This window comes from Branchiostoma lanceolatum, chromosome 1 (genome assembly GCF_035083965.1).
Source record: "Branchiostoma lanceolatum isolate klBraLanc5 chromosome 1, klBraLanc5.hap2, whole genome shotgun sequence".
Taxonomy (NCBI): domain Eukaryota; kingdom Metazoa; phylum Chordata; class Leptocardii; order Amphioxiformes; family Branchiostomatidae; genus Branchiostoma; species Branchiostoma lanceolatum.
Genome location: NC_089722.1, coordinates 20674332 through 20701384, shown reverse-complemented (window position 1 = coordinate 20701384; position 27053 = coordinate 20674332). Strand labels below are relative to the sequence as shown.

General features: G+C 40.1%; 1 protein-coding gene across 3 annotated transcripts in view; it reads left to right on the top strand.

Moving 5' to 3' along the window:
• Window positions 1-151: 151 nt before the first annotated feature.
• LOC136440482 (sarcoplasmic/endoplasmic reticulum calcium ATPase 1-like) overlaps window positions 152-27053 on the top strand; it is a 49348-nt gene continuing 22446 nt past the window's right edge. For all 3 annotated transcript variants that reach the window (XM_066436547.1, XM_066436540.1, XM_066436533.1), the window contains exons 1-5: window positions 152-474; window positions 918-935; window positions 1114-1196; window positions 2292-2396; window positions 18041-18179. In XM_066436547.1, coding sequence (XP_066292644.1) covers window positions 357-474; window positions 918-935; window positions 1114-1196; window positions 2292-2396; window positions 18041-18179 — 463 coding nt within the window. In that variant the 5' untranslated portion in view covers window positions 152-356. The remainder of the gene's footprint in view (window positions 475-917; window positions 936-1113; window positions 1197-2291; window positions 2397-18040; window positions 18180-27053) is intronic.

Below are 27053 nucleotides of genomic sequence, written 5' to 3'. Positions count from 1 at the left end.
ACTCCTCTAACCTTTTGACGTCATTGCAAGTCAAAGTGTCCTTTCGATTGGGTTAAAAATATTGGCCAATCGGGTGGCTGTGTGTGGACCACGTGATGTTGTCTCGACCAATGATTGGTGTCCACATCTTACCACATGGTATGTGGGGCCGGTGTCGCCACAGCGTCATTCACTGCAGCTGGAAGACTTCAGACTCGCCGGTGGCAAACAGAGTGGACTCGGAGACCGTCCGCTGAAGAAGGGGGAAGAAGAACACTGTGTTACCGCAGTGACAGGTACCTGGGAGCTGTCGCCAATCATCGGGGAAGGCGACGAGAGGATTTCTCTTCTAGTCGGGTTGTGAGGGACCTTGAAAGATGGATCAATCGTGGTGTAAAACCACGCAGGAGTGCTTGCAGTACTTCAACGTTCAAGAAGCTACTGGACTAACGCCAGCGCAAGTTAAAGTCGCCCAGGAAAAGTATGGGCCCAACGGTACGCTGCTGTCCCTGTATATTCCTAATATTTCCCGTGTATGATCGTCCCTCCACGGCACAGTCTTAGACCGCCGGCCGGCCGCTTGGGATGGGCCGACCGCCGGCTATTATGGCCGTCATAACCTTTGTTTGATAAAAGGGCATCAATTACCTCCGATGTTCCGCACCGCCGCCATAACTAAAACATGATTTTCTACAACGATATGTAGCCTACTTGTCCGAATCAAGCGTTGAAATACTTGTATTTCTTTGTAGAAGTACTACTCTGTTCAAGTTAGCAAAATGAGCACTAGAGAAGTGAGCGAATATGTGTTTCGAAATACGCCGCCATGTGCATGAGAGCTACTTCCTGTTTTTGAAATCTACCATATTTTGTATGACGGAATTATGCTTTAACGTTGTTTAACGATATATTTCTCTCTCTCTCTTTTTTACATGCAGAGCTGCCGGCAGAAGAAGGTAACCTTCAAAAACCTTTTATTCACGTTTGGTATTTCTGTGGAATTCTGCTCGGTGGAAATATGGCCGCCTTCTATTTTTGTCGTAAGGGGGAGGGGGGGCAGCATGGAACTAGGCAAATGTGTTTTTATCGTCTCTGTATATTGAATGTCTTTCTCTCTCATTTTTCCCTACACAGGCAAACCACTATGGCAACTGATTCTGGAGCAGTTCGACGACTTGCTCGTCAAAATTTTGTTGTTAGCTGCTATCATCTCCTTTGTAAGTTAATATTTCTTTACTCTTCCAAAGGTCAAAAAATTTAAATGCACCATCATATCTTTGCCCTTGGAAGCATATTTTACAATGGAAAATTTATTAACATAATATGGTTTCGTATTGAACGCTTTGTTGTAATTTTTGCTTAATACAGTGTAAAACCTCTTGATTAGTCTTATTGTCGTCTATATTGTGTTATTATTTTACATAGAAACGACATATAATTCAATTACTTGAGCCCAAAGAGATCTGCATGTCTAAAAGTACTCTGGTCCTTATAAACTAAAAGCTAAATTTTGAAGTGATGGTGCCACTGCATTTGTTTTTATATAAGAGTCATTATATTAAAGGAAGTACGCATGTTTTGAGCCAAAGTCGATGAGAGACATCGGACCCCCAGCAGAGATGTAAGGGTATCTCTTCTGGGCAGTTGTCCAACTGTCAATCATTTCCATATTTAGAAGTAGGTCACCTGTTTTGAGCCCTTGCCATTGCTGGTCAGTGGAACACCATATCATGTATAAGGACTGGAGATAAAGCAAGCCACATCTGTTGTTCTCGTCTCCCGTTTTAATGAATCAAAACTGATTAACACTTGCAAAATGATATTTGAAAAACAGTTATTTAAGATAAGAAGAATTTTTTCATGTACACAACACAGTTCCTAATGACTGATGCAATGGCCATGTGAGTCGAGTGTTCACCATTCATTTGGTGGGTTGTGAAACTGATTAACACTTACAAAATGGTATTTGAAAAACAAATATGTAACTACTGGCAAAAGTATTTTATGTACACAACTACCTAATGACCTATTCAATGGCCAAGTGAGTAGAGTGTTCACCATGCATTCGGTAGACTTAGTAGGAAAATGGTATACTGCTTTCTCTGCTTAGCACTCAGCATTTGGGAAAGAGTATAGCATTTAAACACACCACTACCAGTGGACTAGCCCCCTGCTGTAGTGACTGTGTGACCCAAGGGTTATTGAAATGGAGATGGCTTTATGTACCATCTGATGTGGGAAGGACTTAATTTAGTATGAACAAGGTACATCCAGTCTGATAACTTACAATATGATGTTTTTTTCACTTCCAGGTCCTAGCTTTCTTTGAAGAGGATGAGGAGTCAGTCACAGCCTTTGTAGAGCCTTTTGTCATCTTGCTTATTCTGATCGCCAATGCAATTGTGGGAGTCTGGCAGGTTAGTGTCTTCACAACTTTACTGTATGTATAACATAAAAGCAGGGCTGTCTCCAGGACCCGTTTTTCCGTCCCAAGAAGGAAATTTGCTCGTTGGGACGGACAGAAATTTCATACAGTCTGTCCTCAAAATCTGAAATTCATGACATGAAACTGATAAAAAGGTATTTTTATAAGTATGAAATGATAAATGGTGTCCTAAACAATGAGTGGACAGATTTAAAGCTGGAGACAGCCCTGCAGTCGAGTCAGTTTGGGATGGAATTATATGGAAGCACATATCCATTTTTATTAGGACGATTGTCCAAAGGTGTGTGTATGTACTCAGTATGTGTGTATGGATATCTTGTTAATGGTGGAATATCAATGATATTTGATTAATCACTATATTCAAGTTCACGCCATGATGATATGGATGGGGTGTTTATAAAGAGATACATGATGAATGGGATCCTGAACCAAGAGGAATTATCTACGTTCCAAATTAGGGACTAGCATCAGTCTTCCGTTGGAGCTTGTCTCCTTCCCAGGCTTGACAGCACAGCAGAGGATCATGGGGGATGTAGATAGCTAGGGACGGGGTGACACGAGCATGCTGGGATAGATAACGCTGCAGCTGCTTGATGACAGATGCGGAATGAATCGGGAAGTCTCGAGAGTGGTCCTTTTGTTTTTCTTCCTGATTGCTCGGTAAACGAACGTAATAATGGGTTAGCCACTTGAGGTTGCCCATTATGGTTGCTATTTTAGCTATCTGCATAGTTTCGTAGACCCTATTCCAGCTTGACACTCGATGAAATCTGACGACACGCAGTGATATTCATTATCACATACCTCCCAGGGTGGGTAAAATTTATGGTCAGTGTTAGATATTATATGATGCAGTCATTCGATGCCATGTTGCAGAAAGGGAACCGTAACACTATGTAACTCAAGCCAACAAGACTGGTCTTTCGTCAGCATATATGCCCAACTGTTGCATGCTCAAGACTAAAATAGCAATGTGGCTTGGACAGCTGTTGGGAGAGGGAGTGCACTTAAATGGTAGTGACCAGCCCAACTTGTGGCCACAGAGGTCCTGCTGGTGCTTAGACTTATGTCGGAAGTAAACAGTGAAATTTCTGCCATTGAAAGATCAGGTAGATCATAGAGTCCCTGTCTACCATGGAGTTGACATTGATTTCTTATCTTGTCAATACTAGCCTAGTTCCATATCTATTAATAACAGGCTGACCTTGGACCATCCCACGGTCGGAATGGGGGTCAGATTTCTGACCGTTCGTTGCACGGTAAAAAAATTCCGACCAGCTATCCGTGACACATAGATTTGGGTCAAAACTGCAAGTTAGAGTTTAACCACAGACTATAGCATACATCATATTTCATGTTGGAGGGAGGCTTTTGTTATTACATAGTCGGATATAGTGTGTCCAACTTGGGGAATGGTGTAGGTATTGCCATGGACTTATTTGGCCATCCCAAGCAGGGTGTGTCTGTACAATATATAGGCAGCCTTTGGGAGAATCTGCAACATCTAATGGGCATTAAGTCAGCCGAACATCCCCCTGTTACTGTGACATTTGCATGCAGCTTAGTCTGTGCATACGGAAAGAGGTAATATACAGATCGATGCAGGGAAAGCATTTAGCATTTATGAACAGGAATAGGTCAACTGCAGATGCAGCAATTAAACCGAAATTCAGATAAATGTGATCGCCGATTTCTGCCAGAAAGAAAAAATGAATTGCTCCCTGGCATAATTAGCTTTACTTACATGGTAATGTCTGTATTACTGGTTTAATGAATTAACACAAAGCAAATGGAACGGAGTAACAGCATGTAAAGCGGAAATTTGCGAATGTCATTACCAAAGGAAATGGAATTGGAGAGAGTGGAATTCTGAGGGTAATGAGGATCTCTGGTCCCGAGAAATAGAGGTTGTTCCTATTTTGGTCGTCAATCTTATGAATTGATTAATTTTTTATATGGGCATACATGTTGTTAGTTAACTTATGGCATTCTAAGGTAACCAAATTTTTAACGGTTATTGTGTTAGGCAGCAGGGAGAATGTTAAACACAGCAATCACTTAAACAAGGATATTTCTTGTATAGGAATAACTCTAAAGTCTACATCAGAAAAGAGTAGACGTTGATAAAGGTTAGACTACCAGGTAGTTAGATACACAAGATAACAGTTACTCAAGCAACTGGATAGATTTTGACGTTTTGGGTAGCATCTACTACCTTTCTTCAATGACTGGAACTTGAAATAGTTTTAAATAGTGAGCAATCGCACCCAGATACCATTTGGGAATGTAATTTCAATTCACAAACTTGCCACTAATGTAATGTTCGGTGAGCAATCTACCAAATTGAATTGAGGCAGTTCATTAACTGTGCTATTGTCAGTCATTGGTGCCTTAAAAAGACCTCTGAGTCTGGACTTACATGTAATATATTCCTATACAGCTTATAGAAATGCAGTGGTAGTAATATTTCCACTGGTTGGAAAATAGGCACCAGTATAGAATCATAATTTATGGTACTTGGACATGTTAATCGTGAAGCCACTGCATCATGAGCAACTTGAAAAGGCATCATGCTTAACCTCCATTGAGGATGACAAAAGAATATTATCCATTCCATAAGATTCTTACCTACAAGTACAACATACATATAGTACAATTCCTGTAGCAGGATTATCTTCCACAACTAGGCCTTTGTTTCAGGAAGGACATTTTTCTTTACTCATGCCATGGTCTAAGTGAACACAAAGTTTGTAGATCTGAAGCACCTTCTTACAAAATTGTATTGAAGACTTCAGGGCAGGGTGAGTTATGTCTAAGGTGTTACGATCGAACTGAGGATGTTTGCCGTCAAAGATTACTTTCCCAAAATAGCCACAGTTGATTCACGACGCTACACTAAGCCGTGGTGTCAGACTGAGACTCTGAGGTACTGTAAGTCTACTTAGATCCGCGGGGCCTAAAATCCGCGGTTTCGGGCAAATGGAGAATCCGCGGTGCTTCTAAATTCGCGCTGGGCGATGAGTAGAAAAAAATAACTGAATACTGCCATCATAAAATGTTTGGTTAATTTTTAAAAATCAAAAATGTTACGAAGGTCGCCACAAAACTGCTTCAAAATCGTCAGAAAATGCGGTCCACGCCGATACTGTGACGGGGAATTCCCGCCTTGTGATCACGTGAAATCTTGCAGTCAACCAATCAGAGCAAAGTTTTTCTGACTCAAACCAATCAGCGCTTAGAACAGGCGGTAAACAAGAGTAAACAAAGATGGCGGCCCAGCCCGGCCCTTGCCGCTAGCGCGCTGTATTTTGAAGTAAAATGACGGCGTAAACACGACTCATCTACCCTACCTAAGCAGAATTTCCACGGGAAGAAAATTAAAGGGATAGATTCTCCACCGAATACGACCACAAATGGCGGCGAATGGCGGCAAATCACAGCGTAGGGACTCAAATGCTCGGGCGAAAATCTTTTTTTTTCTTTACGTATTTTTGCTGGCTTTCTTGAAAAACAGGTTTTTAATGAGATCAACATATGTCAAAGGCACCGATATCGATGGTTTGCAAGCATAACAATAGCAAGAAACAAAAGAGCGTGATTGTACGCCGGTAAACGGCGTTCCCACGCCCGTAACAACAATGCAAAGCCAAAATTGTGGCGTGTATCTCCATAGTTATTTTCTGATTGCTCGGTAAATTACTCTATGTGTGTGGCGGTCGGGAGTAGCGACGCCGCTCGGCCAAACTCCTGCGAATCATATGTAATATCACTTGTTAACTCGTATGTACTGTGTAAAAGCTTGTCATGTTTTACACAATCGCGTGCATTGTTTATGTGTCGCTTTTCCCTGAAGTCGAGCTCACTCGTATATGTGGGGAGGGGGGCAAAAGTACGATAAACATATCCGCGGGGAAATTGATTCGCGGCGCAGAGGTCGCCGCGGATCCCGCGGATCTAATTATACCGCGGATCTAAGTAGACTTACAGTAATCTTTTTGCCTTAGCGCTGATCACGACTACAGCTAGAATCCTGATGAGGGTGGTATTTTTGCAGATGCTCGGCTTGTGTGGAATAAGAATATTTTGGAAGTGTTTCTAGCTTACTGACAGTCTTTCAATTTATCGTGATCAATTATTGACTAGCTTTTCTAGAGGAAATGATTAGCGTTTGATTATCAAAACCCAGACAGTTTGCTTCTTAACCAAAAGTTTGCTTTGCTAAATCACAGCATTTTTGCTGTAGGTATAAGTATGTTTTTTATTTCATTTGTATGGTCTTATGCTACATGTTACAGGCTACATTTTCACTGAAAGTACATAAGTAATGCATATATGTAATGTTGCATTTCATTTAGCACACCTGGTTCACCCAATATGCATATCACTGATGTTTCCAACCTAAGTGAAATGCTTTTAGCTGTAAGAGGAGGAGTCTTGCCCGGTTAGTTGCTATCAAGCATTTCCCTCACAATCAATACTACCTTTGCTTGCCCTCAATGCCAAGACGGCTTACCACAATGCAGGAGAAGTCACAAACATCGGACATCTGCTATGTAAACTGTTCCAGTCCACCATGAAACTGACCGAAACGCTGTCCACTTTGTTACTTTTACCAACAATACAACAACTCGGGCACCCAGAGTGATTGGTTCAGAGAACTGAAGAAGACCGTGATTCAGTCAAAAATTCCTCTTAGTCCAATTTCGTTAGTTTAACCTTTCCCAAACATATGCCAGCTGAATATAGTTGTAATAGAAAAACATAGACAGTTGAGTTTCTATATCCTAGACAGGTTGGCGACCTTTTCAGGTTCATTTATTGCTACATACATAGGTGGTGGAAAGTCTAGGTGCTTAAGACAGAAATTCTGATTTATGGCAACACTTTGGGTTGAAATGTGCATCTACATGTAGGTCACTTGAGATACTATCTGAGGTGTAAAGTAGATTGGAGAAGTATCCACTAGTACTACTAGTACTAGTAGATAAGCTCAGTAGAATCAGTGTAAGATTATTGCACTGTACCACAAAGCACGGGGTGAGAATGTGTCTGGGGAAGTTGACAGAAAACAGACCTGAGCATAGTTCTTTGCCCTGAGCCTTTATCATTCAGGAGGAACTTCTGAGGAAGAGAACCTTGCTGGACTAACTAACATTCCTTACAACTCTCTTTCTTAGTGTTGGGCACTCTTCTTCTAAGTGTTGGACACTTCAAACTTAAGTCTTAAGGTAGTGGTAGAATTACCTGGGTAGTGTGTCTAATGAAGATGAGAGAAAGCAGACTCTTGACTAGTGTGTTTACTGGCACCCAGCCTTTATCATTCTTGGGCCCTTGCTTGAGTAACATTTCCTATAAAGCTTCTTCTTAGTGTTGGGCTAAGGAAAACCATCTTCATACCGGCTACGGTTGCTGGTAGACACCAAAGTTGACCATAACATGATCCAGTCAAACCTGACCAAGACTGATAAAAAATCTGGTCAATGCGGACAGGTGGTCACTGTAGACAGGATTTAAAGTGTCAATGGAAAAATTATCTAACTTACTAAGGGACCACCACATTGGCCAGGTGATCCTGATGTAGTTGTACTGTATATAATATGTTGTAATGGAACTATACCACGTATAAACAATCACTGGAGCTGTTTTGAGAAGATTTAGGTTCTTAGCAGTGTCAACATGGCGAGGTAGTTACCCGGTGGGTTACTGTTATCAGTGCCCACAAAAACACCCCCTTTCCACTATATGTAGAGGCCCAAAATTCTCCCCCACCCTCCTGCCCAGGCATGTTGCCACAACCCCCTCCCCCACCCTCCTGCCCAGGCATGTCCCTTAACCCCCTCCCCACCCTCCTGCCCAGGCATGTCCCATAACCCCCTCCCCACCCTCCTGCCCAGGCATGTCCCATAACCCCCTCCCCACCCTCCTGCCCAGGCATGTTGCCACAACCCCCTCCCCCACCCTCCTGCCCAGGCATGTTGCCACAACCCCCTCCCCACCCTCCTGCCCAGGCATGTCCCATAACCCCCTCCCCCACCCTCCTGCCCAGGCATGTCCCATAACCCCCTCCCCACCCTCCTGCCCAGGCATGTTGCCATAACCCCCTCCCCCACCCTCCTTCCTGGTCCATTCCTTATCTTGTGGGAAACTGGCGAGCTGTGAAGTGTGTATGTTTCACAGATGACCCCTGCCACAGTTGTCACACCACATTGAACAGCTATGCACCTAAACACCTAACAGTTCCTAAGGCAAGAATGCCTGCAAACTTAGCGCTAAGACCACTCTCCAAGCAGAGGTTAGGTTGCGGCTTGTTTTTTTTACATCTTTTCAGTCATGTTTTCTTTTTTGTCCGTCAGCACCCCAAAAAACTGACAAAGCAGAAAGCCCCCAAAGATTAGAAAGGCGCCAAAAACAAGCTGGAGCCTAACCTCTGCTTGGAGGGTACACTAGGCCCATGTCACATAGTCAACGAGCTTTGGCCATCAAGTTTGAGTTCTTGAGCATATTTTTATCACCTGAAAATCTACCCCATAGTATTGGACAGGGCTCAGGGACTTGCGAACATCAGCCGATCTCAAAAAATGTTGCAATGATTGAGCAAACACGAGGCGTATAATTGCTTAAAAGTTCACTTAATACTCACAAACTTGCAGGGACGTCCCTAAACTAAAGTAAAGAAATGACCATAGAATGTACTTTTGTGTCCTTTTCTGATGTTACATATAATAATGTCACTTTAAACACTGCTAAAAGTCTCACTCTGTCAGTAGGGAAAGAGGGAACTGCTATCAGCATTCTTGGTCGATTCTCCCAGATAGAGGAGAAATTTTTGGCCCCAGTGGCATTGGGTAGGGGGGCTAAAAATACCCCCAAACTATTTGATCCACTTGGCAGTGATGGTTACTTCCAAATGGGGAGAGTGAAAATGGCTGCCTATGTTGGCCCTTCTCTGGTTCACCAAGCTCTGCAATTATCATTAAGCTTGTGCATTTCTGGAAATTAGGGTGGTCTCAGGGCTCGAAATTCATTTTGAGGAATAGGTGTGCACTGGTGCACCAAATTTAAATCAAACCTAGAAATTCAGGTGTTCAGAAAAACCTTTGGGTGCACAACATAAAAAATAAAATAAAAAGATAAAATGTTAGCAAAACCTAATTACAAACCCTACTTCCTCTCTTTAGAGCTTGAATCTAAAATTCTATAGCTAACCTGCAAACATCCAAGTAATACAACAAAACAAGGTTTTGCCCTACATGTTATTATATTTTATATTTAGAGTCTTTGTTTGTTTGATTTTGTGTTCTTGTTGCGTGACCGTTCAAAACACTATAATTGATCTTGACATCCTGTTTGGACAATGTCCATCATTCTAAAGGTCAATATTGAACAACTAATGCCACGAAAAGTAAATGTACCCAAAATTGTAATTCTTGCATCAGAAAGTGACGTCACAAGTATACAGGTGTGCTAAGTACTGTGATCCTTGAATAGATATAGCACCACTTGGTCAAAAGTTATTTCTGTCTTGTGACAATGTAGTAACTAGTGAATGTGTCAGTCAGTATGACGTCAGCGTGGTCAAAAGACCAACTTCCGCAGGCCACGTGTAGGTCGCACATTAGACCACCTCAAGCTGTAGACCTGGTATTTATAGTTTCTTTGTGCACGATCGCATGGGTTGGGCATTGTGTGTTCTCCCAAAATACGTCTCAATGGGACGGTCAGCTGATACCAGCAGACAAACAGTTGCATAAGACCCTGCTCTGCTGATATCACTACATCTCCATTGTGTGGCCCCGGTGGAACGTTTGCTTTGGAAACAACATTTGCAACGACAGCTTAACTCTCTCATTAATGAGTTTTGAGGATATTGTAGCGTGGCATACCGGCCTTCACCTTGGAATAAATTGCCTTTTACCTTTTTTTTCCGTAAAGAGAGTCCTGATATAGATCTGAGCGCAGGAGGTTTCCCAACTGCTGTCCTATCAGTGACGTGGGTAGCCCTTTCATTAAAGGTGCCCCCAGGTCAGTAATGTCGTCATCTAGTCGAATCAGGTGTGTCCAAACAGCCTGCCCTGCCTTGCAACAACACGCTGTGCAAACAAAGGCGCAAAGACAAAAGACGTGCACCAGGATTCCTTTACTGTGTTTAAAGATGTGTTTGATTGACATCATTAAAGTACAGTCAACCCTGTCCAAAATGACCACTCAATGGACTTATAAGAAAATGGTCACTACAGACAGCATTTCAAACAGAAAACAATCTTAAAGGCTTCAAAAGTGGCCATGATAGCCAGGTGGTCCTCATGCAGAGGTGGTCAATAGTACAGGTTTGACTGTACAAAATGTATATACTGAATTTGTGTATCAAGAAGACATTGAATTGCTTCTGATTGAACAAAACAGCCAAACGTTTTAAGCCAGATAATGATAGGTTTGTGTATGTCCCAATTCTTTCAAGTGTTGGTTTCATAAATTTCATTCATTCATAACGTCAGATATTGTTTATCATGATTTGGGGAAGGAGTCCTATTCATATTTGTTATGATTAATGTCACTGTTAGCCTTACCACACAATCTGTATTGTGGACTTGTTAAAATCAGCTGGGTTCTGAGGTTCTAGCTGTTGCTCTAGACCGTAAGGACTGACTTTGAATTAGAGCCTTTCTAACTTTGCCCAAAGCATCTCGCTAATCATCTTGGACATGTTCACTAGCAGTAGGAAATTTCCTCGGTGAATTGAAGCTTCAAGTCCTTAGTGTGAAAGATAAAACATTTTCAGGGTAGCCCAGACCGTTGAGACCGTTGGCGGGCTAATCGAGAACGTACCAAAGTGGTTTGCCGTCACCAAAGTGGTGCTGTTGAACCTATGGAGATAACGGCCCAAGCCATAATGACAGAATTATTTATATAACCCAAAGGTGCTAGCAAGCACACATCTACAAATGTTTTGCCTCAAGGATTGACGGAAAATGTTTTAAAGGAAGACTAGCGAGTGAGGGTCCTTCAAGCCAAACCTTTGCGTCTTGGGATGTTTTGAGGAGCATCTCAAATATTTTAAGAGGCAAAAATGTGCCTGAAAGCACTTTCATGGTTCTATTTTGAAACGTCTTTGGCAGCATCTTGAAAGTTGGAAGTACAACGTATGCATATATTGTACAGTGCAACCCTTCTGAGTTGAATCCCAGAATAACAAGTCTTAAGTTTTTCAGAGTCTCTTTCATATTTGATTGATGAAGGTCATATTATCTAGTGCCTGCAATTTGTCAAGTACCTCAAGTGATTAATTTCGGAAGGCAAAACTTATAAATGTTGAGTCTCATTAAAGGTCACAGGCGCATGTAGACATGTAAATGTTTCATAATTAACCTTGAAAAATCTGTTAAGTTTTCAATTGCGATTGTACAAATGTATGTGTGAAAATAATTGTTTTGTCGCTTGGTTAACTCCGATATTGCTCCACGTCTAAAGGAAAGGCACGCTTGCTTGCTTGCCTCCTACGCTATTGTCTGATCCTCCAAATCATCAAATGAGTTATTTGCTTGTTAAAGGTCAAACTCAAACGTTTTAGGCACCCAGCCAGTCATGAATAAAAGACTCGTGATGAAGGTACATGTAGTTAGATATTCTCAGTGGCAAGGTTCTCATCCAATAATGTTTCACGGTCAAAGTCTTAGACTATAAGTAAAGTTAACTTAGAGTAGCCTTGGGTCTGCAGCCTTGGATAGCTTGTTTCAGGCCAGGGGGAGTTGGAAACAGTGTCTAAAGAAAAATGTTCTAGTTGACCTCCAAATGTTCTATGTAGCAATGGTAATATCCTTGTATGGTGTGGCCCTTTGGTTGTAAATCATTTGCCAGCTTTCAAATACGTACAGTGTACATGTTAAGATATTTTTGTTGGCTCAGAATGGGCATGTTATTAGATTGGGTATGTTGCACTGAACTTTGACATTATGATTTGTCATGTTTGGCGCTGTTTAGGCCAAGAAAGGACAAGGGGACAATTTGAGAAAATTGCTTTGAATTGTTCCTTTTGAAAGGTTCATTAGAGGGACATCAGAAAGAGCTCTCTTAAAGCTAGAAACATGCAAGTCAATTTGTCCCCTCTGTACTGGTATAGAAATATATTAGAATGCTATAAATGTCTTAAGATGTTACATAATGACGACTGTCCTGGACTGCTGCCTATCAAGATATCACCCCTGGCTCAAGTCCAAAGTCATTTCCCCAGTTCCACCCCAAAACACACTTATTAGGCAGGCCAAGGTTGCCGATGCCTTTCTCGTGTCCCTTGAAAACCAAATGGGGAGACCAGAAAATCCATGGGAAGTTATTCCAAACTGCGGCCATGGCAGGCATCTGCCTTTACGGGGGCACCTGATTATTGATTAGCTCTGTTGGTACGCATTTGGTTTGGTGGTTCGTGACTTGGCTGCAGGCTGGGACCGAATCTGGGCGCTGTTGTTAACCTCGTCAAATTACGGGAGCCCTCCTGCATTATTCTTACTTCATCCGTTTTAGTGATCTATCTTGGTCCAGAAAGGAATGGGTACAAAATTAATTGGTCTTTGGTGTACTGCTAGGACAGTGTGGTAGATCTACTTTGGCAAACTCAAGCTGTTGAAAATTCCCTAGCTGACAGTTTCTTTCAAACAGGGCATGTTACTCTTTTGATTAAAAGACTGGGTGGTACCCTGCCTTTGAAGAAAATGTATCAAAGATTTGATGACAAACAGATAATTTAAATGATAGTACTTAAGTCATGACTTCCTTGGAAGAATCTCAACGCTATCTTAAGGTACACCCACTTGTCAATAGATTTATTAGCGAGAAAGAGTATTTGTAGGTGCCTATACTAACGGGAGAATATGTGCCTGATCTAAGTAATTACTGGAAAATGAAAGAAATTGGTCAACTTAAAGCAAAGGACAGGCTATGAGATTATTCAAACACATTTCAAGTGGATCATCTCCAAGTTTTCAATTCCAATCTCCCTGTGATACCAAAGTGAGCTCAGTTTAGATTTTTATCAGAGCGAATACCAAATGTGTTTAGTCAGAGGAAATTGAATTGTGTGGTTGATAGATGGATGTAATTGACAATCTGACGGAAGCTTACCCTTTGGCTGACATTCACAACATGGGAAGCATTACGTAAAGGGCAAAATTAGAGGTGTTCCCTTTATAGTTTTCGGAAAATTTCTACTTGACTGCTACTTGTTTTTGGACGTGGTCTTAGATTTCGTTCGAGAAAAGTTGTAAGGGGAGATATTTACATTACAATTAACAACAACAACAATAACAATGAGTCTGCTCTTGTCAGGTTGTATGTATCATAATTTATATGACAAACGCCTCGCTAGTAGTAGTAGTGGTAGTTCTAAATGGGTTGATGGTCTTAGAAGGTTGTCTAAATTCTCCATTTTGCAAACGTTTTTAGACTAGATAGTAAATACTGTGCGTTATTTTTTTTTTTAACGGGCTTAATTTCGCAGTAAAACTGAAAGGAGGAAGCAATTTTAAATTTTTTAAGCTTGTACATTTTGTAGGTGAAACAATTATGTTGTACAGTAGTGCTAATGAATTTGTGATGAAGAGGTCACCATGAAAGCCACGAAAACAAAACCACAGTTAACATTTTAAAATGTACAGTACATAGGGCGGCAAGATGGTCTTGTGGTTAGCGTTGTTGACTTACAATCCTAAGGTTCTGAGGGTCGGGTCCTGGAGACAGCCCTGTAAAGCTGTGTAGATGTACATTTGTAGTCATGTTTTGTTTGTAAAATGTCAACAGGAGTGTCTTTTCATCCTAATCAGACCGGATTCAGCCTTTCTAGATAGTGGTACAGAATTTCTGGACTGTTTCCAGCATTTCCAACTTGGAAGCCAACAACAGCAAGTTTATGTGGGGAGTTAATGGGTGCCAAGATTGAAGGGAGCGTTGCAGGAAGGGAGAGAATTCTACATAAAGTTTGGGCAATTTTCACGGGAACGCAATATTCAAACCTCGTCTGTCCAGAAATGGATTAGATTTGGTTCCACTTCGATTACTTGGCCTTTAAAAGTCAGTTAGGAGACGGGAAGTAATGGTTAGAAATTATACATTTCGGTTGACTCAGATTACTTCTTTTACATTTTTTTATGAGACAGAAAAAATTATAATCATCAATTTGCAACAGAATAAACAAACCTCTGAAAGTACGCATGTACATGTTATCACTTTAATTGCTGCATGATTTCTTGTATCAATATATCTACATGTACCTTGTAATAATTGTAAAAAAATCCATGCAACAAGCATCACCTTTCCATAATTCATAAGGCAATCTATTGAATATCTTCTTTTTATGACGAAAATTGGGGGAGGATATTATTCCATGAAATATTAATCATCGTAGTTAAACAACATAGTAACTTTATAGCGTTTGCTGTCTGTTTGCATATGCAGTAAGCAGGATAAAGATGGTGGTGGATTGTTAGAACTGAGATGGTGATATTTTATTACTCATTTTTTTATGCATACATCGTACATGTATGAAAAAGAAAAGGTCCTCTGAGTCAGCAATATACATTTGTGTGTTTGAAATATTCACACATGGTTAGATATTACATTTGTAAGCTGACAAAGTCCTGTCCCTTTGTGCACACAATTTCATGGAGTGCTGTTTTTCCTCCCAGCCCTTTGTTTTCATCTTGACCGCTTGCCTATATTTTTTTTCTAAAAAATGTCACAGCATCAAGGATATAAGTAAAAGACCTTTATTGTACCTTCATGCCTCGAGGGGCTAGGTACAGGTCGTGAAACATATGACTTACCTAACTTATAACAAACATGTATACAGAAAGGTTTAAACAACAATACACAAGTAAACATACATATATGTAGTAGGCACTAAGCAAATCGAGTATAGTCAACTTCTTTTGTACAAACTACTGTTGTGTCCTTCTGTCCAGATTGTTTAGTAGCCAGCTGTGTCCTTGACCTGGTGGGGATTTGGAACTTAACCAAGTTTTCCTTCAAGACATCTTTGGTTTATTGGTTTATTTCGATACCCTTTAGTCGAATTGCGACTAATCTTCCAGGGTTCAACACAAAAAGTATACAAACACAGACATATATACAGTGCAAGATTAAAAGGACATAACGTTATATACATAATCATAACAAATACAGCATCTTTGAATGGCAGCATGGGATGTGGAACTGATCTCCTTGATGGAAGTCCGTAAATCAAACCTAAAAATGAAATCATTCCTTTTCCTCTTCCCTCTCTCTCTTGTAATAGCTTTAGCGTCTGTTTTTGAATAGTTCTGAAGTCTTGAATAGTTAAAATCATACGTTAAAATCAGTCGCGTGTGTATTTTTGATTTTAAAGTCTAGATTTTTCATCCAACACGAACTAATCAAGACAACTGCGACTTACCAAATCTTTTGCCAAACAGAATGACTGTCCGAATTATTTTATACCCATGTGATGATGAGCTAATGTTCCAATGGTTGAGGCAGAGAAAAAGAAGAAAGAAGAAGAAAAAGAAAGAAGAACAGGCCAGCAAAAACAATATATTCCCTCCTGTGGAGGGGAATATAAATATCTTCTAAATTCAACTCTGCCCCCCTCCTATTACCTTTTGTGGTTGGGTCCTGCAGAGTAGGGATAAGCTAGTTCACGGGTTTAAATGCTCATGCGCAGTGTGATGGCAATGCTGTTCCAAGGTGTCAAAATAAAGTGTTCGACATTTGTAATTGCAAATGTATTGATTAGTGTGACAGACTTATTTGTTAGACTCCATCATGAAACTTTGATGACTGATAAATTATTCATGAGCTATCAGGTGTTTATGGGATGCTTATGCGGCAACTTTGATCCCCTTACGCCTCTAAGGATAAAACAGAAAAATGTAGTGAATGTTTTTGAGCTACAACACACCTGGATTTTATTACATTTTAAGCAGTTAATGGACTTAAGTTTAGGATATCAAGGAAAAATATCCTGCTCGTAGGTTAGGGATCCAGAACAAAGGAATATTGGTAGCACTGAATGATGTCGGGTTCTTTTCTCTTCAACATCACGGTAACTTTTGGTTCCTGTACCAAGACCAAAAAAACAGCAACCTTCAAAGCATTTCAGTTGTGTGAATATGTATTTGGATGTCCAAAGTATCTCTGAATAGAGCCTTCATCAAGGAAATGTACAATCATAGCAATATACAGTGTTAACTGAACAGAGTTGCATATGTCTTGATTAGCTTCATGAAGCATTTTTTCTGAGAACAGAAGAATTATGATACAGGCTTCCCGAACAATTTTAATGTGATTACTTTTCCTCATCTTCAATCATCAATCAAGCCGACGAGAAAGCTAATGACAATTATTTGCCTCAGTTCCAATTTCCAAACCCAGGAGGTACAATTTGGTGGCATCTGGGAGTAGACAGCACAATGGAAGCCGGCGCTGTACTTTCCATTTTTAGAACATCAGCCATCAAAAGTAATTTGCAACAATCCTCAGTTTGCCCGCCACTCGATTGGAATTGACACAATTTTCCATCACGTTTGTAACGAGGCTATAGTGCTATGTTCTGATGACGCATGGTATTGGGATAAGCCCCCTAATTGGGAGATGTACAGTTGTGCAATGTTGACACAGCCATTTTGATGATGCCCTCCCCAATTTTATTTCTCCCAATTTCAAGAGCAGCCGACATACATCGATGACAGAATCCCAGTCATAAAAGTTTTTATTAGTCTGAATATGTTCTTTGGTTGCACACTCACAAGTCAAAAGTGCCATTAGTGCATTTGAAAAAACGAGATCTTCCATTGCTGAGTTAAAGACTGCTCTGCCACATATTTTTTCCAAGAAAAATAATTAAAAGTGGCTATGAGTTGTTCCAATAATAAAAATGGCCACGTCTGCTTTCCTACATGCAATGGGCTAATAACACGAATAGGTTGGGAAAATTACAAAATGATATACATCTTATACCAAGACATAGAAATCATCATATAGCATAAGTTTTAGTCTTTCCCAGCATAAGTGTATCTAAGAACTAGATATTTGAGAAAAAGCAAGTTGTGGTCAGCAAAGCCACTTTAAATTTTTTAAGTGTTACTAGGATTAAGGATATGCCTATACCTTTGTCACTTAGTCTTATTTCAGTACCCTTCAAAGTCAGACACATTTACAGCTTATCTTCTAGAATGCAGATGTCATTGGCTACCGTTAGTTAAACATTTGTGGGCCTGGAAGGGTGAAACAAAAATAATATCAAACATATAGGAATATCAGCATCTTAATATGTGAAAAATTCATTTACAGACTTGTGGTTGAAAGAAGTGCTAAATAGTTATGGTTTGTGTGTTCCTCCATGTACATGTTCTGTCCGCTTTGGGCAAAAAAAGAATCTTAACCTTCTCCCTGCTACTGTAACCATTTGGCATTAAAGTTAAATTTATTGGTTACAGGGTGTAGGCAGCAGGAAGAAGGTTAAGACTTTGAAGTCTGAATGTTTTGAGTGAATGTGTTTAGTCTTCATGGAGTGCCAAATATGAATGATGTTGAGCTAGAGTTAGAATGAAGTGTTATAATGTCTTGTTTCATTGCCCCCCTCCCGTTTAGGAAAAGAACGCAGAAGAAGCTATCGAGGCATTGAAAGAATATGAACCTGAGATGGGCAAGGTCATCCGTGCGGACAGGGGGGCTGTCCAGAAGATCAAGGCCAAGTTGATGGTGCCGGGAGACATTGTGGACGTTTCAGGTCAGTACAGACAGCCACTTGCTCTCTCATCCGTAGATAGTTTCATCAGATTGGTAAGTCACTGAATAAAAGGACTCTTTGTACACAACCAAGTGAGGGGGGATATGGACTTAGTCATGTTTGGAACCACATTCTCAAGAAGTAGATGATAATTGTTATACTGTTGCACTGTTATTGCACTGTTATTGTGACAGATGGTCAGTTGAATAAAACACTTGGTTATGTACAAAGAATCGTTTTATCCAGGCACTTGTGCTGTTGTCATGGGCAGCTACATGCGAGGACTGCCAGTGAAGGAGAACTTAGTTATGTTCAAAGTTACAAACGTCAAAACCAGAGAAAATGAGCTCATCAACGCAATGATAGACACAAGTGGAATCAACATGAAGAAAAATGGCCACATGTAGATGAAAAGTTCAGTCTAATTTGTCACAGACTAATGGACCATTTGCTGTGTATGGAGACTTCACAATCACAACAATTTGTCACCATCAAATTCATGTACCTAAATGTACACCATGCATTGAGTGCTGCATATGAATTCCACGCACACGTTACCCATTTAAGATAGATTTCTACCATTTTCATGAAGCTATATATCAGCTATGAACCATCAGTATGCAGTATTATCTGCTTAAGTAGATTTATAAACAGGGTGATTAAAGGTGGTGCTGATATTTAGTTTTATGATATTATCAGGCACAAATAAAAGTGCTCAGTCAGACTGTACCTTCGTGAGCAAGAAGCATTGCCTAATGTAGAATTTATGATGCCATAGAACAGTACTCTTACAGAATACATCACTGGTTTTAAATTTTGCATCCAGACATCCCAAGGTTTATTCCAATTTGCTGTTAATCTTGTAATATTTTCATCACAGGTTCTGAGAATAAAATTTTTCATGTATTTTTACAATATCATACTGTTGTGGGCCACTGAATAATATACTGTAGTGAGCCATTGAAGGGTAGACAAAAGTAAAGTTGGTGACATGACAATGAAATGTACAAAATCATACACATGAAAACTCTAGACCTTTTCTCCCACAGTATATATGGCCTTCATCGGTCGATATTGGCCATGGTAAAACCTTTATTCACATCAGCTCTACAGCATCGCCTATGGCTAAATAGCCCTATTCGAGAATGACAGTCTCTGCCACATAAGTCACATCTGTAAGCTGACTCAGTTCTGTTCCAAAATTCTCTAATGTGGATCGACTTAAAATACCCAACGTGATAAAAGGGCCTTTGTGGCCCTTCCTTGTCTCCAATGCGATCAATAATGCAGACCGTGAAAACTACATCTGTAAAAGATTTAACCATTCCCAGTGACTCCTTCCAAACTTAATTCTTTGCGGAGAGGCTAATCACATCAGCCATTTGCCGGAGCTGCCCTGCAATGGATCTTTTAATGGAGAATTGCTGTGTGTTTCAGGAAGATGTCTGGGTTAGATACAAACCCAAATGGCTTCCGCTAACATGTGCTCTCGTTAATCGCTATTACATCACTCATTGGCACCAAAACTCCTCCATTTGTGGCACCCAGGCAGGAGGCTTTGTACAGAGCACGGGGAAAATTGAAATCAATTTTTCCTCATCTTGCGAACTGATTGTGGCGAGACCTGCTGCAGTATCAAGCGTACTAATGCAGTATGATGGGATATCAAATAGTTTGACCTCTAAGGGTTGCACGGAATGCGAATGTTGTTCATCAGCGTGGGCGCCATTGTTTTCTGACAGTGACTGAAACTCAAGTTCGCTACCTCAGTCTTTCATTCGATAAGCCACCCAAAGAGATCTTATCGTGTGAAGTTGATTTATTTTGACTGCGTAGGGAGCAGTTTTTAAAAACGTAGTTACAAGATAAGGGTTTGTGAAATACTAGATCTACAAGAGTAGCACCTTTATACTGTATTACATGTAGTTCAACAATCCTGATGGCAGAGAATTGAGACCAAGTCTTGATTTACGGGGGAACGTGGGGTAATATCTGATATAATATTTGATTAACTTTCCTTCAGCATACAGAACTGCTTATTAACATCTGTTCAGCTGGCAGAAAATCAGATATAAAAACCCAGAAAATGAGTCAAGTCCCTCTTAATACGAATAGCTCAGGGTGCAGTACATACGGAACTAATGCTAGCTTAGTCTCGAGAAAACGATGAAAAGTTCATAATGCCCTCGAAGTAATGACTTCAGCAGAATGTAGTGTTAATCGATACATGGAAATGTTGTGTAAGGTCCTATCTCTGAAACCGCAGGTGTTTTAAGAGAGTTTTTAGGTGGTTATCTGTAAACGGCGCAGTAAAGAGTGCTAAAAGTAATCCAGGGAACTTCAAGGGAATGGTTTTCACAACCTGGTCAGTGTCAACGGCGGCATTGATGGACTGAGCCAATCTCACCATACCATGTCCCGATGTGGGGAATTGGACTGCCTGCGGAGCAATATGTCGCATTTGGCCTCTGGTCACCCTCGGAATCACCAGCTTTGAAGGTCAATTTGGGGCAGGAAGGCGACTAAAATGAAAGAGTAACCAATTTGAAGCTTGCTCTAATGCAGACAGGCTAACTGTAAACAGGTCACCGGATCTGATCCTGATATGGTCGCCTGAGAAAGAAGATATGCCAGATGTTTACCATGATTTGGCGTGTAGATATCAATACGTTGTGCGGCATTTGAAATGGCACTTTTTTTGTACATGTTGCCCTCCTTTAAACTATTGTGTATAACTTTGTCAAACGCTTTTAGAGTTATCTACAATGTTTCAACAACATAACTGTAGCTTTCTTGTGAATAGTTACATTTTTTACTCAAAATAGCCCAGACTTCTTACCTACGTTACCATCCTCCAGTGTTTCTCATGAATTTTTCTGTTAACGTTGTTTTTTAGATCCCTTGCAATTGTGTACACGCAGGTTGCATGTTGATGTGCATTCCTCGGTTGGAGTAATAAAATTGGCAGAATTCCACACGTTCCATGTCACCTGGCCATTAAATTGTCCTTGAGCAAACATTGGCACGACAATACCACCTGTGCTATGAAACATAAACATCCGCTTTTTACGGAAGGGCGTCCAAGGTCAATATCAAACTAAGTGCTTGTATGACTACCAAGAATTTTGGGCTTTAATTTTGCAAGGCCATGGGAAGTTGTTTGGACACGTAGAAAGTATGTATGAAGCTATAATTATAGATGACCATGGGAAAAAAATGGTTTCAATTTTTTTTAGTTGGAAATATTCAGGAAAACAGCTCGGACCACAACATCTGATACATGATTTAGAATATTTTCTCTTGAATGCAAGCATAACAGCTTGAATATGCCAGGCAAAATCCTGATGCTGAAAATCAGAACTTTTGCAAGAATCTTTATTTTGTGTGTTTGGTACCTCAAATATAAGAGTATTTGCTTGTTCAAGGATATATCATTGTGATTGTTATTCTGAAATGCTCTATGCCTTTCAGTCAGACCAATGAGTAGGAAAAAATGAAGGCCCATTGAATTTATAACAGCCACATATTCAGTACCCTGGAGAAGCCCTGTGCAATTGTAAAGTTAAGGTCGAGTGTATGATTAGTGTTGCCTCTAACAGTAAAAGTGAAAGTCAATTCCCCGCCTTGAAAGCAGATTTAGGAACATGGAGGGCTGTAGATGGATTCCTTTCAAGTTTTATGAGACGAAATCCTGTAAGAATACCTCGGGAGGTATCTCTCAGTCGGTTGGATTAACCTTCTGCTGTGGAGATTTTGTCTCGCTGGAGATTTCATGGTGTACTTGCTGATCCGTACTGATATGCCAGATGCCTTTTGCAATTGCGTTGGTTTGAATAGGAGATGTTCAATTTCCCACTGTGTGATGCACTGTCATTAGTTATCCACACGGGCCAATGATTATGGACGGCTGTGAGGAAACGTGGAGTACCCGTTTAGTTTGACCTTGAAGTATTGGGGGCAAGGTGGCCCCACAGGGCATTTTCCCCATCTCGAGTTCCTCAATTTACACCGACGTTACCTCGTGAGGCCATTAGATATAATAACATCATGTTGCCATCCATGATAAAATCTCCCGAAATTGTGATTTGCCGTCGTGATTGTTGAGTAAATCCTGGAGTGTGTTTATGTATGAGATATTACGTTGTCTGTATGATAAACTGTCGACTCCTGTCGGAAAATGGATCTTGCAAGATGGCTTGTTGACAAGAAATCTGATCACTCACTACATATGTACATGATGTAGTCTGAAATTCAAGCCGGTGTTAAGATATGTTTTCAGTCCAGTATGTGGTAACTTGGTAAGGTGTTTTTCAAACTCCAACACAATTGGCAGACAACATGTTTTTTCATGAATCAGTTCCAGTCTTAGTCGTGTAACTGGAATACATAAATATATATTGATTTAGATTATGGAAATTTTGCATGAAGTTTGTGATGGAGATTTCAAAAGATGCTATCAAGCTCAGCTTGCTGTTGTGGTATCAACCTTTCATGTAGGTTAGGAAGAAGGCAATTTATTAAAAAGATAATATCAGTGACAGTTGTTTGTACATATTCAGACAGTTGGACTTCGGAGTGAGTTTTCAGGTTGTACATCATAAGGAATTTCTATAGGCCATTGGAAATATCCTCATTCTTCCATCTTGCACGTCGTTAGCCAATCACAGCACTTAGCGATGAGGTAATGGCTTACATGACGTAGTAAGACAGAAAGATCATATCATTTGAATGAAGTTGATACTTATATTGCAGCTAATGGTACATGTGAAGAAATACTTGTATGTATGTTGTATATACATATACAGGGCTGTCTCCAGCGTCAAATTTGTTTCCGTTCCATTCATTGTTTGAGAGCCCATGTTGTTGCTTTTTTTGTTAAATCTTTTACTCTAATCTTACAGAAATACATTTTAATCAGTTTTATTTGCAGATAATTTGTAAGGAAGGGGTAAATTTTTTTTCCATCCCAGCAAGGAAATTTCTGTCCTGGGATGGAGGGATGGGTCCTGGAGACAGCCCTTATACATACATATTTTCATTTATCTTTATTCCTTTCAAGGTGTGTTACCATAACAATGCTAGCTCTCATTAGTCATTCTGACATATTGAGTTCACAGATTGAAAGGTCAAGCTTAACGTGAAATTTACGGACCAATGGTGCTGTTTCGCTCTGATGATAGTCTCCTTTGTGTAGCAAGTGAGGCCAGAGTTAAGGTCTTTCAATCAGTGTAGGGAGCGCAGCCCAATTTATGGGACCGATTACACCACTTCAGGACATGTCTCTATCTATCAATTACGGAAAACACCTTTGACCGCGACGGTACATCATAAAACTTGACGCGTACCGCCATCTTCTCAACACAGCCTTAATATGACCATGGGTACCGAAAGAGCTATTTGTTGCGTGGAAAATGGGAGAATCAGAAATACAAATGTTCCGCCTTGCCTTGTTAAAGGTTACTCGGAAGCCAGAGGCAGATTTTCACTAGCTTTTAGAGCTTACGTCTGCAGCCTAACATTCTATATGTGAAAAGCGTTGCTCTTTAGATGGTTGCAAGGCATTAGTCAGGCTGCGGAAACGTGTTTGATTTCTAGAGAGTATGACTCCGGGTATCAAAAGGAGTTGAGTCTGGGATATACAATGTACATATGTATGCTGTAGGTACAATAACACATGTATGTAGTTAGAGTGAAATGATGCAAGTACGAATTTTGCTGAATAGAATTAGACACTTGGCCCCACGAAACAAGTTTGTAGATCAGTTGTGTCCTCTGGTTTGGAAAATTAAGTTCTAGAGGACAGTGAATTTGTCTTTGATCTTGAAACTCCCTGACATTCATGTAATTACACAATTCCCGTAAATTATGATTACTTAGTCGGCTGTAATTGTGTTTTCACGCAGAGTTTGAAAGTCTCAACTTGTTTACTGTGACAATGGGGTTGGATTTGAAAAATGCAATTAGAAGACTTACATGGATCAAAGGATGTTCTATGAACATGTTTTGAATTTTTGTCACATCAGCAATTTCTGTGAATATTTTGCTTAAATGAGTCTGCATTTTTTTCCTGTTGACCTTTTCTTTTGCCTGCTTAATTTTTTTGAAGTCAATATTTTTTCATCCTTATCTTCCGTAGGTAACTTTCGATTAATTATCACAGAACATCCTTTCTTGTCTTTATCCTCAAGGCAAGTTTTGGTCTAAGACTCTGAGACGAACTATCGTGTTGGCAATATTCCCAGAATTTGCAGACAATCTTCAATAGCGCCCCGAGGGACACTTACTTTCACATCTGCACCGTCTTTCAGATGGTTTCTTTCAATGCACGCTGTTAAAGGGCTATGATTTACAAACTTAAGGTAGTTGTAATTGGCAATTTTGCCTGCTACTAGCAAATGTAAAGAAAGTCTGATGATTTGTAAAAAAAAAATTGGATGGTGCATACTTCAACAATGAAAGACATCTTGATTTTGAACATGTTCATAATATAGATCAGGCTAAAAATGAAAATGAAATAGAATTTACAGATTCTTTTCATAAGGTTGGACATGCAGTTTGCATGTACTTGTATAAGGAAGATTCATTGAAGAAATAGGAAATTTTAAAATCAGACGAAAAAGGCTAGCCCGAGAAGACCACTCAGGGGACCAATAAAAATCTGGACAGATGGTCGCTTGCCTACAGCCTGTAGGTTTGACCCATAATAGTATGGAAAAGAAGCTATGAAAAAAGACTTTGGTCTGTCATTCAGTTGTCTATCATTGTAATTCCAAGGTAGCAAACCAAGAGTGTCATGAATTTTTTAACATTTACAAACAAGTTGAAATCCCAGGATGTTGCAAGTACCGTGACAGGTACGAAATAATACAGTCAGCCATTGTGATATCTGCTTCATAAAATACATATTATAGTAGCCTGCTCTTGCAAGCCTTTGGTAGAAAGTGGTTTCATGTTGATTCTTTTAGCTGCCTTGTTTGAAAAGCAGCTTCCTTCATTGTCGAAGGATTTAGTATAAAGTGCAACATTGTGCGTTTTCGTGAGTGCCCTGGGACTTTCCTATTCACTCCCTCAGCTGTGAAAATTTTGTGGACTCAGAGAACGCCCCCCAAGCCGGTACCCCAGAAATATCATGCTCCTCCTAATGGGATATTGATCGCAGTTAGGACAGCCTTGTCGGAAATGTAAGGTCTCCTGTGGGCTGCTGCGCTCTGCCATTGTTGGGGCTAAAAGCCGGGTCAGATTTGTTCTGGAAATTGTTCTGGGAGTTTTGACGTCAGCATTGGAAGAGGAGGTTTAGATGAATACATCAAAATTGCTTGAAACCATTCTTAAGTTGTAACGGTGTTCAAAAAAACTACTCTTCTTCTTGCAGAAATTATTCCTTGTTGAGTTGTGGGTCTGTTGATTCATTATTCATTTCCACATTGCATGCCGAATGAGAACATGTCAGTGTTAACTAGGAGCAAACTTCAATGCCCATGTGTAAACGTTATCATCCCACAGGAAAATGGGGATTACACCTCTAGTATATCATGTTGGAAATTATTGATACAGAATACCATTATTGACAGAAAAATACATATCACCAAGAATTCTACTTCCCACTAGGCTTACACCAAAAATATTCAACATACTTCTGCTTTCATTTGGAATTCGGATCGTCCATTCCTAAAATTTCCATCTTGGAAAAAAACAACTTTTTGTGACATAATCTTTACGTATATCTATAAAGTGTAAAAGTTATTGGAATATTTTGAATGCCAGGAATGTAATAATGTAGTGCATCACAGATGAGTTATACCAATATATAAAGGAAAGGAAGAACATTTTACTAGGTACATAAACACATAAACATGGGAACGGGTTTTTTTCGCGTGAAGAATGTTCGCGTACGCGTGGAAAATTTTCGCGTGGAAAATTTGAAATGGAGAATTTATTTATAGGTTCAAAATATCAAAGTAATTTTATCATCAAAATTTTTCTCCCTTGGGAGTAGACTTGAGCCCCTTGGGAATCAACTTGTTTTTTTGTGTTTTTTGAATTTCAAAAATCCTTTGACATTTTTTGGGTGTGAAACCTTAGACTTGTAAACCTTCAATTCCCTTCTGATCAACTAATTAGCGTATTTTAACGAGCAAATGATCAAAATTACAGGCAAACTTTTTCCCTGCATGGGTGTGGGCAGGGTGTGGTGTGGTTTGGTGTGTGCTATTCCCAAGGGACTCAAGTCTATTCCCAAGGGAGAAAAATTTTGATGATAAAATTACCTTGATATTTTGAACCTATAGATAAATTCTCCATTTCAAATTTTCCACGCGAAAATTTTCCACGCGAACGCGAAATTTCTTAACGCGAACAAAACCCCAACCCCATAAACATGGCGATTTTCGTGTCTTCGTGGAGTTTGAATTTCGATTATTTGACGTCACGCTACCAAAGAGTTTACGTCTGTGCAAGGTTTGTGAGGAAAATACTTGTCACTCGCTGTCCCGAGTCCTGCCAGCAGGGAGATGTTTTGTCCCAGCCTGTGTCCATCACAGTGCTTTGACGTCAGTCGTCAGTATTTCTGGGATGTTGGGTGCATACCTGCCATACCTCCCCTCTACATTACCACATTACCCCCCTCCCACCGCCCTCTCTTCAACCCCTATTATGCCTCATCTGGTCAAAAGACCTGTCAAGACCTTTCATCCAAACTTGGACATCTCTTAGAAATTTGAAGCAAAAAAATGAAATATTAAAATTCAGAAAGATGTGCATGAGATGGTCTTCTGTAGGTAAGAATATCGTCTCGTGACGTCTATGTTTAAACTAGATGGAGGTTGATTACACTATGTGCCATGCTAAAATTCAGGTTGCGGACTATGTTACCTT